Consider the following 20,572-nt stretch of genomic DNA (forward strand, 5'->3'; position numbering starts at 1 on the left):
TACTTTCAATGGCCATTTTGGGGATTGGATTACACAATGTTGTGAAATCTGATATCTGTGCCCAGCAGTGATGTCATCCCTCCTGCTCCCTAAAGGACAACCACTATTATACTACCTCACACAGAGGCTTGTGCAGAACACACCTCAAGTCTGAGCTCCTCATTCTCTTCACACTTGATTTTCTTCCACCAGATTCATACTGGGGCTTTGGTTTTTTGTATTTATCATTATCTTGTTTTTAAAAAATAGGTGTAACACATATGTAGGTGCAGTGGCAACTGTAGAACAAGTGGATATTTGCAAGCCACATGCTGTTCTCACCTGTGCTGGACTTCTGCAGGCCTGCATGCATAAAATGAGGGAGGTTTCTGACCAAAACAGGACTAAGAGATGTTGGTTGGGCAAGTGAAGTCAAATTACCAGTGCATGGTTTCCTGCACAACTGCTGCTGCCTCTCCCATCTGAACCAATGCAATAACATCCTTTCACTGTCTGCAGGCTGTTTATAAGCACAACCCCACATTGGCTGTGGTTTTCCTCCTTTAGCAACAACAAGGCACATGCTGTGAAGCTCAACAAATTTCCTATTAGAAACAACACATGGATGTGTATTTGCTTCTGAGAGAACAGTGCTGAGCCACGGCATTTCATAGCTCCTCCTCAGAAACAGATCATTTTTTTTCCTCTTCTAGTGCGCTACAGCACATGAGGCCAGCTGTTTCCCTCTCTGTCTGATAGGAACCCTGAAGAAGTGAAGTCAGAAGAGTAACCTCAGCTTTACATCATCAGGGGCAAGAACAAAAATTGCCTGAAAGTCAGATTACAAAAACTTGCTTTGTAAGGATAAGTGCCACGCTCTCATAAAATCCTCAACTTACAGTAAATTGGGTTATAAACTACTGACAGATCAGCAGGACAGCCTTTAAGTCACATAAAGCTTACAAAATCACTGTGCTCATAAAATAAAGATTTACCTTTGCTTCTTCTTTGTTGTTCTGTATCTTTTTTTTCTTACTGTAAATCATTGCCACCGAGTTTAATAGGGCTTATAGAATATTGTAAGTGTCTCTTGAAAAATATAATTGCTATTTATGTTCCCACTCATACTTGAAAGCTCTTTTTAGTGGAGGGGAAACTGTCCATTTTTCAGGTGACTCATTTGTAATGCAAACTCAAAAAAATCCCTTTGCTGATGAAAGAGAATAAAACTTGAAGGCATATTTGCATGATGCACAGAGCATCAGCTGGGCAGTTAGAGCAGCTGCTTGAGGATTAGCTCTGTACTGCCCAGGAGACCAGATCTGTCTGTCACAGCCAGTGCAGAGTTCTGGAGCCCCTGTTCTCGGCTAAATGCTTGTACTGTACCTCTATCTACCCAACATTTGGTTTGCACCTTTACATAACTTCTTGCAGGGGAAATACTCCGCCTGGGGTAAGCACAGTCTCTGGTGCAGACCAGCTCCATTCCACCACTGTGGTATGGTGGTCTCCAGCCAACCCACAGCAGATGGGGTCTGAGCAATTTCTGACACTCTTCAGCCCCTCTGCTAGGGTCACGCATGACATGGTATGTGTCTCAGACCATGTCTGCTTTTCACTAAAAGCAGCAGACAGCCAGGCTTTGAGGAAATGGGTGAAACACCATGGCGTGGATGCCACTGTGGAACTAAGCCAGCAGCACTGGAGGTGTGACATGAGATGGGAGGGCCACTTTCACTACTGCTGTCGGCATGTCAGTAACCTATGGCACTTCCCTCCCTTCAAAACCAAACCCCAGGTTGTTTCTGAGGACTAGTGTTGCAAATCACCCACGATGCCAGAATTCCCCCCAGTGGCAGAGGAGACCAAGAAGAGAAAGCAGTACTGACTATGGATCCACTTACATCATTGGGAATAGTAAGTTCATGGGAACTGGTTGGAGAAGTGGCATCCAGTCCTATGTGGGGAACAGACAGAAAATGTTATGCCAGTTGCTTGCAAACAGGGTAAGACACAACAAGCCAACAAGCAATATTATAGAGGAGGAAACATACCAACAAAAAAAACCAGAAGAGCAAAGAAAAGTAGAGAAGTGCTAGCGAAACAGAAATGAAAGAAGATGCAAAACTCAAGAGGGTTGGACTCGCTTTTAAAGAGTCTTATTTTAATTAACCTTTAACCCACCAAAACAACAAATGTCACATGATTCCACAGAGTCATACAAATCCTTTAGAAAATGGAGGGTTTCACCTACAAATCATTTCTGAAGCTCATCATAAATACACTGATTCAGAAATTAACAGATGACTGAAATTTGACCTCTCTACCCAGTGTTGTAGAATACAGAAAATTAGAGTGGAACTCAAACAGAAAAAGTAGTTGAACCAAATACATCGTCATGAAAATTAAAAATAATAATAATAATAAAATAATGATGAGGAAATTAACCTAAAAGAATTTGGAAATTAATGAGGGATTAGTTGCTGAAGAATGTTGGGAAGGGTCATTTTGGAAGGGAAAAGTACCAAATAATGTAAGTTGCATACATTTGTTTTTAAATTGGGTGGACAAAAGGAAAAAGGAGAAATGGAATTACTGCTCTAACACACGGTAACATTATAGGAACATATATCTCATGAGTACAACCAGGAAAAGATTAAGGAGCAGCATGTTAATGACAAGAATGAGGAACACAGAAAGCTGGGAAAAGCCATTCAGTGTTACTTGCAGATATTTTATCAGATACACCATAGAAAAACAAAAATGTATTTTGGATGTCATTTCTCTCCCCTTCTCATTTATTTTTAAATTTATTTCCTTGGGGCGCTGTCTTGATTTGTTCCTTATCATCTCTGAAGACATGCCAAAATACTCATTTCCAACTAGAAATTGTGGAAAAGGAGCTGTTTAGAAAACAGCAACTCATCTACAGTTTACTTGAGTTTACATTCTACTAAGAATTGTATATAGTTATTTGATGTTGACTATAACACAGTCAAGTTGCTCACAAAATTTGATGTATGTGATAAAATGTTATTTGCCATACCAAGCATGTACCAGTTTATTCTGTGAAATTTTTGATGCCAAGCTCCAATCTAGTGAAGTATAGAAAAAATAATTTATTGTATGGTTAATTGACTCGACTTCTCTCTTGATATGAGTTCTTTCTCTTGAGTAAATAATTTGTTATCAGCTCATGCACTTTAATCAACACAGGCTGAATTTCACATTTCTTAAGTGAGTTGAATTTCCACTGCAGTTTGTAAGCAGTCATTTGCTCTAGTAGGACATGAGGCACTTGTCCCAGCAGTGACTATTAGTGATGGTCTTAAGAAGTCTGGCTCTATGATGAGCTCCAGTTTTAGCATGCAGTAATTTCTTTAATCTAAATTTCTATACTGCCATTACATGCTATTTTCTTGTATTTTTTGGTTTACAAAAGATGCTAACAAACTGGATATTTGGCAGGACATATGTCCAAGTGCTTCACTCAGTGTCAACTGGTAGATACTGTATGGTCCACAATAACTTTATAAGGATTGAAATAACTCAGGATTTTTAGCCAGTGGCACAAATGGAGTGGGTTTGATTAAATAAACATAACAAACAAAGCAAATCTTAGTAGTGATGAAAGGAACTGTAATAGAGGAAAGGGAGGGAACAACAAAGATTAATGTGTCAAAACAGAAGGATCATTGGTCATTGACCACATTTGTTATTAAAATGATGTAATGACCACGGGAAACAAAGCTGTTAAGAAGAAGGACATCCCCAGGAGGTCATGGGTACGTACCAGGGAAACCAGGGGTGGTCTGCCCAAGGGGAGTAAAGGGGGGATGCTGCATAGCCAACTGGTGAAGCTTGGTCAACTGCAGGGCAGGATGGGAAATTAGAACTAACCAATCAAATGGAATTATTTCAGAGCAGAGAAACCGTCTTACATGTTCTAAAATTGGATTAATTAAAATTATATTAAAAAAAAAAAAAAGTTTAATCATTCATTCTGATCTACTGCAGAGAAAAAAAAAACAACAAAAGAAAACGAAACAACAAAAACCCCAAATTGGTTATAAATGACATCTCTACTGTTATTACATGTAGCAGCTATTGTTAATATTAACTAATTACTGTAGAATTACATATTAAAAGAGTTCAGATTTATCACATGCAAAGAAGACTGAGATAACTGTGATTTGTTCCTGGGCCATTGTACTTTCTAGTAAGTATTACACAAGATAAGAGATGCAACTGAACTATAATGTACGGCTATAACGTATGTCATTAGGGACACGTGTCCTTAGTCCATGTTAACTCCATTGCTAGCAGTAGAAAGTAAATATTGCCCGGAACAAACGAAAAGGTGAGGAAGAAAAAGGGAGTAATTTACATGTGCTGGACTCACGTCTGGATGAGGGATGGCATACTGCCCCTGAATTGTAAACGCCTGGAAACGAGAAGCACAGGGAAGACAGAGGTCAGCTGGGTGGGACAAGCACAGGGCAGCCTCCTGCTGGCCCCATTGTGAATGCCACCCACGTCGCCCTCTACACCAAGTAAAGCTTAATTTTCTTGTGCTGCTTGGTAATGCCTGGCATGGTGCAAAATGTTGTTCACAGGATGTATGGTGTGATGCCAAAAGCTACAGCCTACTCTCTGGCTACCCTGATGCAGGAGGTGGCTTGCTTGGCCAACCAACACAGCGCCAGCAGATGTGATCCTGCATGGCACATGACACAGCCCCTCATCTCCCCTGCTGGCTCTGCTCACTCTGTGCAATGGCCTACACAGACACAGCTATGAAGAGATTATAATTTTCTATTTTATTCTGTAGAGCTTTTCTGAAAGGAAAGGCATGTCAGAAAAATTTTAATGTGCTTATGCTCAGACGGGCAGGGAGGCAAAAGGACAAATTATAATGTATAAATATTTGTAGTGGGAGAATTATAAACAGGAACAGAGATGATTAGCTTAGTTTGCAAAATGCTAATTTGACAAAAGGCCTCTTAGAAAGCAATGAATCCTCTGCAAATGATAAAACAATTCATTTAATGATGTTCAGATATTAAAACCCTTTATGCTCCAACTGCTTAATGCACATTTCTGCAGCAAAATTTCCCTTCTGGAGAATAAACATTTCATTTAATTTTGAAATTAGCTATAAAACAAGGCTGAAATCTGGCAAATATTATGCACATGAGCAGTTTTCAACCAGAAGGAACTACTGGGCTCAACGGCATGTTCACTTGCATACATACTCATATGCATCTATGGGATGGCCATTAGAAATGGTTTATAAATGAAAAGGTCCCCATCTACGAAAACAGACTCTAACTGCCATCAGTGGGTCTTATGAGCAAAGTGTGTGTTTAAGTGTTTTACCAAATGAGGACAACCTTAAGGAAATGTTAAGACTGCTCTGCTGAGTGGAAGGCTTTGAGTGTAGCCAAGCACATGAGCAGCCTTTCAGATATTCAATGGATATGGCACTGGGCAGGGACCTAGGCCTATGAGCAAACAGTGGGTTTGAAAAACACACTCTGGTCTCTTGCTCTCTCTGGTGGACCAGAATAGATCAACCAGATCTTGGGTTTCCTTCAAATCCAGCTGAGGGGACATCATTTTTTCACAAGGGTGCTTCCCAAGATGTGGTCTACAAGTCAGCAGTGAACTACTGCGATAAAACTTGCTAACAAACCTAAAAGCACCCTCTTCCTCATTGCTCTTCTTGCTCATATTTCACATACACACATGAAGACACAAACAAAACTATGGAAGTAACAGGAGTAGGTAACACTCAAAGCTCTGTTTATTAACTCTGCCCTTTCCACGGCAGATGCGTGAGAAGTACAAGCCCAGTAACGGCTACTGAGGCATCTGTATGGTAATGCTTAGCAAGGACAGGAGCTACAAGTCTGCTTCCTTCAAAGCTTAGACAACTTTCCAATGGATGCACTGACTATGGTAAGAGCATGAATTACCTGGCCTGCATATCTTCCTCAATTTAAGAGGCATACAGCAAAGCTGTCACTGTTGAGCACCAGTCTAAACAGCAATGCAGTACAAGGGGCAGAAATCTTCTATTTGCTTCCTTCAGGCAAAAGTGCAGTTTTTTTTTAAAACCATTGCCTAGGCTGGATGTTGGTAAATGGCAGAGCAGAATAGTACAGTTCAGCTTCCTTTCTGTCAGGCAGTGCAATATTGAAGAAGCACAAGAAAATTAAAGCCATACTTACAAGAATAAAACCCCACCTTGTTAAGTAAGAACAGAATTCAAATTTTTCTAGTGCTGTTTGAAAAGCAAGCATTAAAGAACCTGAAACCTTTAAAGATAGCCATGATGTTACTTAGAATGGAAAAATAACTTTTGATATTGTAGTCAAAGGGCTGGGTGGACTTAATACTCTAACTGAAATTTTATTTTCAATGTTAATTTCCACTGTGATTTTCCACAGTGACTTTCAATACCTCAAGCATTTTCTATAAAAGTTTGGTTAGTCAAAGACCACATTCAAAGCACACACAACTCATCTGTCTCAGACACTCTTTCACACATCAGTAAGATTGCATCAAAAAAGTGACAACACCTTTTTAACTGGTAAAACTGAAGATGGCAAGAACTATCAGGCCTTCAAATAGAACACTTTCAGTTATTTATATGAACTGTTTTGGGCACCCTAGAAAACAGTTTCAGTGTTTTTGAGTAATCATATACAACCTTCAAAGCAATTACAATTGGCTGCTGCATTACGTACACATGTATTTCTTAAAGGAAAGTACTGCAGTATAAACTTAATATACTTCTGGAATAAATTATTCTGAACTCTCAGACCAACTTTTGGCAATTTATTTTTAATTCCAACTCAATGTTGGTCACTACGGGAGCTGATTTCTTATTTTGAAGAAAACCTAGAGGGTAAACTTGGACACCCAGCAACTTCAAGTTACTTTATCCAGATTATAAAAGTCTGGGTATATGTCACAATATCTCATTACAGGCTAGAAAGTAAAACTCTGAAATAAAAAACAGAGACAGTTTATTGCAAAGGCCTTTAGGAGGAAATGGCTTGTTGCTGTATGCTTGGTATATTTAGGAGCTTGCTGGCACACTGGCAGATTAGGGAGAGGCAGGATTCTGTGCCAGCAGCACCTTATGCCACCTGCCCTACCAAGAACTTGGTGTCTGGCTCCTCAAATGATTTCTGTATTCCCTGTTGAGATTCCCTGTTGTATTCCCTGCATAAGACATGGTCTCTAGGCCTGTAGGTGTCCCATCATGCACGTGAGTGGCTCTTCCCACTGGATAAGCACTAAAAAGGGGCTTTGCTCTCATCCTGGGTGAAAGAATAGACTAGGATTGGATGCCTTTTGCCACAGACGCTTCACACATGAATCCTAAGAAGGGAAATGTGGCCTTCCTCTAGCCTAGATTTAGGAGACCAGGATTTGGGCAGGGTTTGCAGCATCTTGGACACCTTTCCACTCTTCATAGCTTGCTGGTTACAGATCCCCTCGTGAGCCTCCTGTGGTATTTTTAGGCTTGGTATCAGCTGCATTTGTTGTTGGTTCATTTACTAAAAGTGCATTCCCCTTGCAGCTCATGGTGGTAGAGTAAATTCCTGTCACAGCCACTTGTTGCGAACTCACTTCAGGACATTATCACAAAACAAGGAAGGGTTACACTGCACATGGGTTTTTAAAAGCAGATAAGAACACTGATATAGCATAAGACGAAGGGGAAATAGTCAAAATTTCACTATATAAAAAAGATACAGTAAAGCTCTGATTCTATTACAAATGAGACTTTATGGCTGGGAAGGTCTGCACCTACATTTATATAGTTTGTGTAGTCTCAAAACCCCATTACTAAGGAACTATAGGGCAAAGGAAGTTATTGGTACTACTGAAGTAATCTGCAGAATACCACTTCCCAGGCTTATACAGCAGCAGGAAACACACTGTATATCAGATGCTTCCCACTCAATGTCTTGTCATTGTTTTCCCCTTAAGTTTACAATGCAGTGTTCTCCTTCCTTGCAAGCTGCAAGCACACAGAGTAGACAGAGCACATCAATACTATACCAGGCAAAAAAATGAGTAAAAGTTGAAAACTAACAGGCGCTGGCTGAGGTTGGGCCAAGACGGTGTGGTTTCCAGCTGAAGCCAAAATGGTGTCTGCTCTTACCTGGCCACCTGCAAAAATGATAGGTGCAGAGGCAGGTTTGGGACGGTAGGGGATGGTGGCACCTTTGGGTGGGGACTGCAGACAAAAACACAAAGCGATCAAAATGCAGAATGAAGCAGAATGCACATAAAACCACTCTTTAACTTGGCCACCCTAGGCACTAGGGGTGCACTGACCCGGCCCCAGCCCGCCCTGCCCTCCTTACCAAGAGTCCTAGAATCAGAAGTCTGATGTCTGAGCCCCAGGTAGGGAAGCCAAGGCCTCAGTTGTCCAACTGACAGCCGGCACTCGTGGCTTCTCTACCACTCTTAGCTGGTGAAGCTATAAAGCTTCATGAAGCACTTTAAGGCATTTCAGGAAACAATATCAAACTGTGTCAATGTTTTGGAAGAGGCCAGTCTGAGCACACCCTGCTTATTGATCTTTCCTATGCTGCTGCACATCAAGATTTCTTGTTTTACTGACTCAGTTAAGTCGGCTGCTAAACGACAAGCGACTGGCTTGATCCTTCCTCTTGTTCAGCTGAGCAGGAAGGGTGGAGAAAATCCCTCCCAGCTACAGCCTTCATCATGTACAGAAAGGGAACATATTCCCTGCAGCCCAAGGCAAGTGTATGAAGGGAAATATCTGAGGCAGGTTAACATTCTCCCCATACACAAAGTGGGAGCGTCTGCCTGTAAAACAGGCTACCAGCTACCCAGCAGAATTATGCCCTGGTTTCAATGCTTTAACTACAACTAAGAAAGGTAACAACCAAAACACTTCCATTAATTAATACCAAGTACTTTGCTATTTCACTTCAGTGTGAGTGGTTTGTTTTCTAAATTAAATATATCTATTTATTCCATGAATGCCACTTGCATACAGAACTACACACCATGCTCAAAGCTGATAATAATTACTATCATGTACTCCATGTCTAATGAACTAGCATTAGTTTTTGAATATTATCTTCTATATTATTTTTATACACAAATTCTTTCCTCACAGTAGTCCAGCAAAAACTGAAGCAAGAGTCATTTTTTTTCCAAGCACAATATTGGGCATTTCTTCAGTTTTATGCCTTTTTTTTTTTTTTTGCATAATGCTGGCTGTTATTTAGATACAGTGCATTCTTACGAACAGCCTGTAGCCACAGTGCTGTCTCACTGCTTCTCCTATCTTTAAGGAATATGATTATGAGACAGCTCCTGACTACACGTAAGATAAAAAAACCCATAAAACCCAAAACCCCAAACAGAGAAAATATTCCAGCAAAAAAAATGTGATAAAAATGGAGAAGTTGTACGTTCCAAGTCAAAAGCTGTGGTTGCCATGTCAAGTTTTTTCATTTTGTATGCTGATGTTTTTTCAAACTTTAACTTAATCAGTTGAGATGTGTACTTGCATGAAAGTACAGACACGTTCAATACAGGATTAAACAGCTCAAATCTGTGTAGAAATTAATTTGGTATCATTTAACTTCAGAGCTAAAAAAGTGCCATTGCAAGGAAACTTAATAGCCTTATGCAGTGATCTGACCCCAAAGAAGGAAAGAGTCCTGCAATGTTTAAATCACACAAGCCAGAATTGCTTCTACTTTAAACAAGACCTGCGTGTTTTTGTCCTGTTCAGAATCATCAGAATAAAATGCATCAGAATAAAATGCTTTTCTCAAAAGATGGGCTGCAGCTCTGTGCAGGACCATGCTTTGCTGCTTGACAGTGTCATGATAGCCCTGGCCCCAGGTTGCTAAGCCTGCTCCGAGAGGTTCCCAGACACCAGTCAAGTATTTGAGGCTCTGTCAGGGTCCCCCTGAAATCCCTGACCGGGGATGGATGGACAGGACCTCAGGGAACCCCCGGGCAGCTGAAAATCAACAACATGTTTGAATATCTCCCATGTGAGACGCAAGAACCCAAATGATCACTTACCTCCAGCATGACCACGCATATCTGTTTCACACACTGGATGATGGCATCGGGAGTGCCTGAGATAGTGACTGCACGCTCCGTTGAGTTTGGCAGCATATCCCCTGCTACTTGCACCTGGGCTCCTGTGGACTTGAGCAGAAGCAAACCAAACAGAGTATCACTATCAGGAAGGCAATGCCAGGGGAGGGGAGGGGAGGGGAGGGGAGGGGAGGGGAGGGGAGGAAGCCAAAATAATCCTTGGCATTATTTCACAAAAATCATGAAAGACTTTCAATCAACAGAAAAAAAGCCCACATGCATTTCATATTGAATTTGCACTTCCACACATTACAAACAAAATGTTTTCCTGGTTGTTATTGAAATGCTATGTATGTATATATTTAGTTAGCTTTTAATTATCGTTGAGTTTGTGTCAGCCAGCAAAGAGTTATTTTATTTTCTTGGTGGTCACACACAACACATGCTATTCTTCTTTCCAGAGACTGATTAAATTACTGATTGCATCTTCTGTTCACTACTGTTATTTAAAGAGATATCAGTTCCTTTTTCCATAACAGGCTTTGAAATTTCACCATAATTTCATCAATCTGCCATGCTTTTCTTTCTTTTTCTTACAGCCTTGTCTTGCAAATGCAAGCATTCCTTGCTGTTCTCAGGCAGCAGCCCTACCAGGCTGAACACAAAAAGCATCCATCCCTCATGCAATTGCTAATTAGTGTGTTGTGTGATGATGAAATTAGATCATATCTTGAGGTAGATGCACTTTTTTTTGTTGTTGCTGTTTGATAGTGGTTATTGTTTAACATACAGTTCTGGGTATGACTAACATAAAATACTCTGCAAAATACTGTAGTCATTTATGTATTTGCTTCCAATGCTAGTTTTGTTTATTTTTTTACTTTAGTCATATATCAGCAATGAAAAAATAAATAAGATCTTCCCAATACCCTTCTGACTATGCAAAAGTGAAGTGTGCATCCATGCTACGTTAGCCTTATCCAAAGATCCCTTTGACCACACAATATCCTTTTACTTCCTTGCACTAGGGAAGTAGCTAACTGCTTCTGAAACTGTTCTCACCAGAATAATCACTGTACACAGACCAACTTCACCTGTAAGAGCCTGTGTCCTACAAGCACTCACTCACCATTACGGATGAGATTTCCAGTACAAAGAGGTACAAAGATTTCCAGTACAAAGACAAAGAGGTGACAGCTATAAAACCCGCAGCTAAGTGCTTAACAGACCACACTTGGTGCTTCTGCCCAGTACTATTTTAACACAAATGAGAAACTAGCCAGAACCCTACTGCCAGACAGTTCTGAATAAAGAGAACAGTTTTTCCTATATATCTAATTTTGCACAGAAGATCAAGTGCACATCAAGTGACACTGTCTCCCACATCCCAAAAGCATGTTTGAAAATAATACTAATGAGAGGCACAGCTCCCTGATTCTTTAATGAAAAAAAAGGTAACAAAATGCCAAGAAAAAAAAGTAAAATTATTTGCAGGTCTTGGTAAATAAGAAGACCACTTCAAATGGCAGAATTTCAGAGCAAATTTAATTTTGATCAAAACATTTTCCAGTCCTCTACATCATCTGATGAAAGCTTCTCTTACCAAAATGTCCTTTTTTTTTTTTTTCCATGCTTGAAATGAAACATGGAAGTTCAATGAAACATACTGTCTTGAAGATACATTTGTAGATAAAACGGAAAGTTTTCCTGGGAAAACTTGGTGAAAAGCTTTTGTTTTGACAAAGTCAAATAAAAAAACAGTCAGCACTTCATCTTGCTATTCAACACTTTGTTCTGTGTTAGAACAAATACAAACGTAGAAGGAACACCATCATTTTCTCCAGAGTAAAAAGCCATTTTCAGAAATGTTTATTCAGATTCCCTTTATATAATTTTAGCACGTGCCTACTTTTCCTGTTTTACTGATTAAAAATATCAGATCCTCAGCTTGACATGTGCTAAGTTACCATAGCCACAGTAGGAACAATTCAAGCTGACACCGTGTGATCATTTTTGCATTTTCTGATTAGAGAAAAATGTGGCTGCTAGCACAGTGAATTAAATGAATGCCTTTAGATAAAGTCTGAATTAAAAATAAATCAATATGAGATGGGAATAGATGGGGTCAGGTCATTCATGGAACAGTGAGATTAGGGAGAAACAAAAAAACAAATCAATTACAAAAAAAAGGTAGATGAAGAGTTTGACCTCATGACCTGGCCTCGCCAGCACAATCTGGGTCTTTCCCTGACTGCAAACATTGGAACTGGCCTCGAAAAGTCCACAACACTCTGGCTCGGCCTTCTCAGTGTTGCTGACTGGGGGACAATGGTGAAAAAGAAATCTGAAAGGACATTTTTATTTGCTAGGGTGTTGATTTGCTGAAATGTGCTTGACTGTTTTCTCTGTTGTTTATTTTCCTCATCCAAGCTGTGTTTGAGCTGCTCTAGTAGTGTTGCAATGAATGAATTGTAAAGCTGTTTTTTTATTTCATATACTGTCTCTGTGTCTAGGAAGGTACAAGGGCACTGTGGTCATTGGCTTGCCACAGAGCAAGGCTTTCTGAGGCTCTTCACTCAGCATGTTTGACAGTCAACAGGATAACAACCCTGGCTGTCATTTATGACCACCTCCTCCTTCCAGAACTGCCATGAACTGATGAGTCACAGTAAATGCTGTACATGTAATTTCAGTAAAATAATTTTCACAGAATCACTGAATGGTTTAGGTTGATCGGGCCCTCAGAGCCCACCCAGCCCCAACCCCATGCCATGGGTAGGGCTGCTCCCATCAGCTTAGGCTGCCTAGGGCTCCATCCAAACTGGCCTTGAGTGCTTCCAGAGATGGGGCACCACAGCTTCTCTGGGCAGCTGTGCCAGCGCTTCATCACCCTCTGAGTAAAAAATCTCCATTGGCCAAGTGCAATGGAACAACACTGAGCTAGTCAGAAACCCTGGCAGACACCCCGAGACTTACCTCCCTGATTTCTTTGATTTTGGAGCCTCCTTTTCCTATAAGGGATCCACATTGACTTGCTGGCACAACAAGCCGAAGTGTTACAGGTGGCTTGCTTGTCACTGAGCTGTTTGTCATTGAAGCATTAATGTCCTGTAATAGCAACATCAAACAGAATTAGCTGAGGATTTGTCATTCCTTTTGGGTACTAAAGGGCTCAGAGCAAATGCCTGAACAGTTCTTGAGGACTTGGGCAGTTTGTAACTAATTGTGTCTCATCTCTGCTGCAGGTGAAGCCACCAGCAATGTAGATGATACACCGTAAGCATGACTGCACAAGAAGCAGAGGAGGAAGGCTTGTGCAGGGGACAGGCTCTGTGACAAGACTGGGAGGTGACTGTGGCACCTGCCTTTAGACCAGCTGAAGCAGATGGGAAAAAAAAGCAGGTTTTTGAGTTCACAGGCCCCCAAATCCTGACTTTGTTTCTTTTCCACTATCTTGAGTTGAACATTTCTACTATATATTACATCTTTTCACATAGCTTCTCTTCATTGCCACAAAGAAAAAAGGTTTTAAGAGGGAATGACAAAAATGATCTATGACCAATCTGAAGCAAATAAAAGCAGATAATATTGATAAATACTTTGCTGCACCCATGCTTAATTTCTCTTTTGTAGCAGATCTGTATAACACAGTACACTTTCTAAAATATTTTCTATCACAGCTATGTAACCAGAGTATTAACAATAGCAGTTATCTGTACCTAGATATTTTAACATGTATTCATGTATTCTGTTATCTAGTCAAACTACACTGCCTATTTTCAAGGGCTTTTTAATATACTACTTGTCACAAAGTTTACACTGTTTTAAACATATTTTTGTTTCTTCAAAGTCTTCCAGCCACAGCAAAACTATCCCTCTAATTTCCTCATTCTCATCATCTAAAAGGAGTCAAACCCAAACAAGGAGTCTCAGTTAGATACTCCTAAAACCATGAGACAAAAAAAAAAAAAAAAACCCAAACAAACAAATAAACAAAAAACCCACAAAGGAAAAGATAAAGCTGACCTTCCAATTGAATGAAGGGACCAAAATCAATCAATCAATCAAGCAAGCAAGCAATTCACAAGTTATCCAAACAACACATGGGAACACCAGCACTGTTTGCTGCAGTACCTCTGCATTTTGGATGGTAACGTTCTGCTGTCTAAGAAATGGCTCAGTATGACCTTGCTAAGCTTCAAAGAGATGACAAAATCTTGAACACAAAGAGGCATGTCTGCACACCATAAGACAATGATCAAATCAGTCCTCTGCAGCCCTTAACTTACATTTTGTTTAGTACCAGTGTCAGTGAGAGATTGCAATCCAAAATAAAGCAAGAAGGATAGCAGAGCTCTGCAACACACGTGTACCTGAAATAAAGTGCAAGTCATACCGATTTTTCAGCTGGAAGATATCACTTCACTAGATCATGTTAGTGTCAGGTAGTGGCACATAATCATCCAGACGCAGGTAAACAACTCACTTCAAAGCCACCCAGCATGTTCCTGATAATGTCTCCCAATTCTACATCATAGCTGAACTGGCCTCGAAGCATTCACTGCACTCAGGTGCACTTAAAAGCACTTCAAAACATTTGTTCATTTAAGGCCGCTCTACTTTATTTTCTCTTCACCATTCAGAAGTAGTCAAACCTAAACTATGGCATCTCAGTGACATACTGGTAAAGGCATCAGATCAGCTTAAAAACACAGAAAAGATGAGAGAGCAAAAAGATCCCCTCCAGAACTGCACGTTCCCAAAGTAGTGCTGGCTGGAAAAATTCTCACAGGACAATTTTATTTTGAACTGGAATATTTGTTTCTTTAGCATCTAACTTTCTGTGCACTGCATCCATCTCCTCAGGCCTTTGAAAGATGTAAGAGTTGGACTTTGCATGGTTTTTCATCTGTCTTCCTCATCTAGGATCCCTGATGGGTATCAGTCACATTGATAAGGAAGTGATTCATGTTCAGAGTGTTACATGAGCTTTCTCCCAGACTCTACAAATTAATCACAAATTCCTCCCCTCTTTCCCATCCCAAAATTTGATACAAAGAGTTTAAACCAAGTTCTCACAACTTATTTTTTTTTTGGTAGCATTTCTAGCTGAAAACTCAAGAGTATTCTGGCTCATGTGCAACTCACATCTTGTGGGCTACAGAGAGTACATTCATAGGGACAGATAGCCCATAAAACAGTATTTGCTGGAGTTTACACTGCTGTTTGCTACATATAGGTTCAGCAATTATCACACTGGTGCTCTTCAGATTTCTTAGAATAAGTAAAAAGAATATTTTATAGCAAGAGTGATATTCCATTGTGGGATTTTCTATTTCATGACTGGCTTAAGAAATCTCCAGTAATAAGATATGTATAAGAAATGGCATTGGGTAGCCAGCTCAATTCTAAGTTCTGAAACAGTATTTCATTTTGACTCTAAAGCATTACAGTTACCTCACTGTATTGATAGGAATAATTACAGAAAACCAAACTGATTTTATGAGACATTTTTCCTTACCACTGTTCTTTCAAATACTCTGGAAGCCAATGATATTAAAACTAAATACAGATACTTCAGAATATATATGATGCATGAGTTCTACATTAAGTGCCAATACTCATTGACTAAAATCAATGCTAGGAGTCCTGATTACCCTCTAAGATCTGAGCGCAAATATGCATAAAATCCACTCAAACGCCCGAAGTTCACATTTCTTTGCCTAACAAAAACAACAGGGTGAGTTTGGCTTTTTTTTTTTTTTTTTTTTTTTGGAGAGGTGGGGTGGGTGAGGTATTTAATGCTATGTGGTGTTCAATGCTTTTATGAGAAATGTGATGCTATTTCTACTGGGTACTCATTTTGATGGGAACTGGCAGGGATTAGAGATTCCCACAGCATTCTGCAGGATAAGATCATAAGGAGAACATGCTTTTCATGCTCCCTCTGAATCTCAGCATGCTGGTATGATGCCGTGCATGAAACAGAATCATAACCTATAGAAGGAACAGAGATAAGTATGATATGGGCAAGGAGATAAAGCTCTGATGGAGATGACAGCAGATGGTTTTACAACGGGACTACAGAGAATTGCTTGTGCACTTCTGCAAGATTCAACCTCAAAATCAGCATTATCTCAGTAAAAACTGATAAAGAAAACAAACAAAAAAATGCACCGTGCCATAAATCCAAGGTACCTTATCAACACATTGAACAACTGTAATATTCCATTGGAAGATCTCAAAGATCACGAAAGAGTGGAGGAGGATGAACGGGATTAACATTTCCAGCATTAAAAAGAAGAGCCATATGCCTGAGGACTAACAAGATGGTCTGCTGAGATGTAGGAAGTTCCCAATGAACACACCTGAGGATGAGCTGAGTATGTCACAGCCCCAGTGCAGTTACATACAAAATGTTACCCTAGGTGGAGGTGAGGCACTGCCAGTAGGGATGGGATTGTGTTAGCATGATAGCCAGCCCAGGGGACATTTAATGCCATTAATTAAACCCCTGTGGAGCTTCATTTGCAACCTGTTCACAATTAAGGTAGGCATTTAGCATAGACTGCAAAGGTACAAAGGGAGTGTTGAGGGTTTGGAGAGTGCACTTAATGAAAGACTGAGCTTGGCTCATTTATTCCAGAAAAAGCAGAAGTGTGAGGGGATAAAGCTGTTTTATAAAAAAATGTCTGAGAGCAAACCTCAGGACTGGAAATGCAAGAATTATCAGCCACTGCTGGTACGTGGACAAAGCCATAAAAACTACTTGTGAATAAATTTCCATGGGGAGAGAGAAGGTGTCCAGGTATCAGAGAATTGAGGTTGTGAATCCAATATCAGGAACTAGAAAAATATAAAGTACTTTTTGATCATGCCATAATGGAGATTGCAAGACATACTGCTTATGCTAGCAGACAATTGCACCTGATGACCCACCAACTCTTCTGATACTGTTGCTCTAAATTTGAATAATCACCAAAGGTAAACAAAGATACACACTGGCATTCCCCATCATCTCCTCTCTGCAGGCAATTCCTTCAGGAGAAGGTGAACTGCCCTCTGTAGGAGCTTCTGCTTCCCACAGAGTACAGAAGAGACAGCTGGATGAAAGCAGAGGGAGTCAAGTCCTCTCCAATGTTAACAGGGTTCATGTTTAGCAGCCTGCTGCCATATTTATTTATTTATTTATTTATTTATTTATTTATTTATTTATTTATTTAAAGTTTCCCATTAAAGCAGTGACTAAATCTAACTGCAGCTGGTCCATGAAACTTGAGGAGATCTGAGCACTTTAGGTACATATCTGCATGGAATGGTAATTCTATGGTAAATTGAGCGCTCCCTTGCCTCATTTACTATTAGTGCCTTCATTATAATTAATTTTAAAAGCCAATCCTTAAATATGGTAATTAGTAATTACATAGGTCTTTAAAATAAAAAATTTCTAGTTGAATGAATTATATACTCATTTTGACGTATGCAGAATTTACATCAATACCAAATGGAATCAGATAAAAACAGAGCTAAAAGTTAGGCAATTATTTTTTGCACATCATACTCATGATGGGACCAGGCATTTTCTAAGACATTTTTCTTACCATTAGTGCACATTACTAGAAGCAATTGCTTTTCCCTAAAGCCTCCAAAAAGCAAAAGAAATTATCAAACAGCTTGTAAACTGACCCATTATTTTTCTTCGGTGTTACTGCCAAAAGCCTTTATAAAAATACAACCAATTTCATTGCTATTAAATAGAACATTAAACAAATCATATTTAACATTAAAGCAAACATGAGAAAATCCAAACACTTGTATCTGTGTTTCAACTTCAAGAGAGAATTTTTATTTATTTATTTATTTGCTTACCTCTTCAAATTTTAGTGCAATCATAGAAAATGCTTTAAAAATTGCATCTGTTGGGCCTGTTATGGTCACAATTCTTTCTGGACAGGAGCCTTCGGAAATATTGATTCGAGCCCCACTCTGTCAAAAAGAACAAATAATTTTCAATTTTATACTTCCTGGGGAGAAAAGTAAGCAGGAGCAGAGATACAGGTCGGGAAGGAATATCTTGAGGCATCTAATTCACTCGCCTACAATTGTAGCCACAACATATATAATTTCAGCATAAACTGATCACACTCCAAAGATTCAACTAACTGTGGGAAGCCAGGTTCTGTCTCTGTAAACACTCAAGCAGTTTCATCACAGTATGCAAATAGCACCTCTATAACTCAAAGGTACAAATAATTACATTGTGAAGTTTTTGCTTCTGAAAAGCTAACCTTAAAGAGGACTGGAGCTACAGAATTTCAGACAAGCTTCTTTTCTTCAGGGAGTATCAATACTTTGAAGCCTGGACTCAAATGAAGCCTGGACAGTGCTTGATGTGTCTAGCTGGGGCACTGCTTGGAATATGGGATGGTTCCTTTTAGCTGTGTGTCATGGGAATTTACTCAATATGCACAAAATAATCCTTTAAAGAAGTATTGGTAGGACATGCAATGGGGATGGTGTTATCTCCTTTAAAGCAAGGAGCCTGCAGGAAGGAATTGGAAAACTGCTTCTTAGAGACTAAGGAGCATGGCTCTCAGGTATACTTATTCCCTTATATGTTACTGTAGCACTGCAGAGAAAACCCCTAAATCAGATGTAAATATGCTTAATAGGATTATCAGTGGATGTAATAATCAAATCCAGTTTAGGTAAGATAAACCCTGTGCCTCCTCTGAGGTTTCAGCCATGGAAATGAGTTAATGCAGTCTAACAAGTCACCAGAGCAACTGATGCAGAGACACTGACCTCTATGAGTATGCAGGCCTCCAGCAAACGTGAGATACTGTGAGTTTGTAGAATCATAGAATCATCTGAGCTGGAAGGGACCCTTAAAAGCCATTGAGTCTGACTCCCTTGCAATGAAGAGGGAGACCTTCAGCAGATCAGGGTGTTCAGAGTCCCCTGCAAACAGACCTCAAGTGTCTACAGGGACAAGGCATCCACCAACTCTCTGGACAACCTGAGCCAGTGCGTCACCTCTCAGACTGTAAAAGACTTTCTCCTTATATCCAACCTAAATCTCCCCTATCCTAGCTTGAAACCCTTTGCTTCCAAAGTTACCACAAACCAGCGATGTGATATGTGCCTGAGCTTTTATTCCTGTGTGTACTGCTGCTGAACAGTTAAGATAGCTTATTTCCCCAAGTGACAACAACCAATCACAGTAGCAAAATACCCACACCACTAACTAACAGAAAAATCTAGCTGTCATGGTGTTTGCTGGCAGATCCACTTGGTATTCATAGAATAGAAAGGGTGGCAGATACTTCTTCTGACAGGTGAATCTACGTGGGGATTGTCTCAATCAAACACCACAGTTCTATCAGTAAGGAGATCAAGCCTGGGGTGAGTTCAGTTGGCTGCAGCATTTGGTTGCAGGGATTACAGTCTGTCCTTGGGGTACTGCTCTGCAGTGAGCCAGGCAGAAACACAGCTTTGAAGAGCTGCTGGGGATATGGCCTTAGCTGTCGCATGGCCCTCCAGTACACTTCTGGTCAGAACAATCACAGATTATGTGGGAATCTCCAATATTTGTGTAGAAAGTTAATGACTGCAGGGCACAGATTGGTGGGGTTTGTACTTCAGATTCATGTTTCTATGACATTTCTCTGATGACAGAGCAAGTCAACACTGCGTTTTGTTGTTGGCTTGCAAATTACCACATCTACCAGGGAAGTCAAAATAAAACTATGGTTTGTTTTTAAAGGAGGACTGGAGGAGTTAGTGATTTAAAAGAAGGACTGAGTCATCATCGCTTGGAAACACAACTGCTTAGTCCTTGTTAGTAGTAAAAGGCATACAATTCCTTTTTATAAAATGAAAAACCAAACTGCTTGCAATTATCTATAAGTGACAGTAGCTTTTCAAGGAGAATATTTTATATTTACCTTGAAAAACTGATCAGGAACTATAACACTTCCCTAAGATGTTTGACTCAGAAATCAGGAACACTTTCTAATGATAGTTTCCCCAGCGTGCAGCTAGCTTAAACCCAAAGATATCTACCTGTGATCACAATTGAAAATTAGGCTACAATGTGTTTAATCAACTCTGAGGATTACTTAGTACATTCAAAACTGTTTTAATTGTTTCCCCTCTTTTTATTTTTAAATCTTAACAATTATACTTATTTATAAAAACATGAGTGAAACCTCTCATCAACAGAAGAGCTCTGAATTCAGTCAGCCTGAAAATGAACTCCCTGTAGTGTATGTTTAAAGATATATCTCATAATTTTCTTCACTCCAAGTATGCTGAGATTTTTCTGCCAGAGACCATCTATCAGTGTACAAAATAACAAAGCAAGTGACATACTAAAGTACAGTAGAGAACCACACTAACTTTTCTTGAGGCATCCTCTGCACACCTTGTGCTCCTGAAGTTTCAAGCAGTAGGATTTTTCTTTTGAATCCTGCTTTTA

General features: G+C 39.9%; 1 protein-coding gene across 6 annotated transcripts in view; it reads right to left on the bottom strand.

The window, feature by feature from the left end:
• LOC125691354 (poly(rC)-binding protein 3-like) overlaps positions 1 to 20,572 on the bottom strand; it is a 470,720-nt gene that overhangs the window by 21,851 nt on the left and 428,297 nt on the right. For 5 of the 6 annotated variants that reach the window (XM_048940627.1, XM_048940628.1, XM_048940626.1 and 2 more), the window contains exons 7-13: positions 17,962 to 18,078; positions 13,069 to 13,200; positions 10,075 to 10,203; positions 8,093 to 8,236; positions 4,367 to 4,423; positions 3,773 to 3,848; positions 1,884 to 1,936 (exon numbers count right to left, since the gene is read on the bottom strand). In XM_048940627.1, the coding sequence (XP_048796584.1) occupies positions 1,884 to 1,936; positions 3,773 to 3,848; positions 4,367 to 4,423; positions 8,093 to 8,236; positions 10,075 to 10,203; positions 13,069 to 13,200; positions 17,962 to 18,078 (708 nt within the window). The remainder of the gene's footprint in view (positions 1 to 1,883; positions 1,937 to 3,772; positions 3,849 to 4,366; positions 4,424 to 8,092; positions 8,237 to 10,074; positions 10,204 to 13,068; positions 13,201 to 17,961; positions 18,079 to 20,572) is intronic. The other variant, XM_048940629.1, reaches the window with a different exon arrangement.

The sequence above is a fragment of the Lagopus muta genome, chromosome 3 (assembly GCF_023343835.1).
Source record: "Lagopus muta isolate bLagMut1 chromosome 3, bLagMut1 primary, whole genome shotgun sequence".
Taxonomy (NCBI): domain Eukaryota; kingdom Metazoa; phylum Chordata; class Aves; order Galliformes; family Phasianidae; genus Lagopus; species Lagopus muta.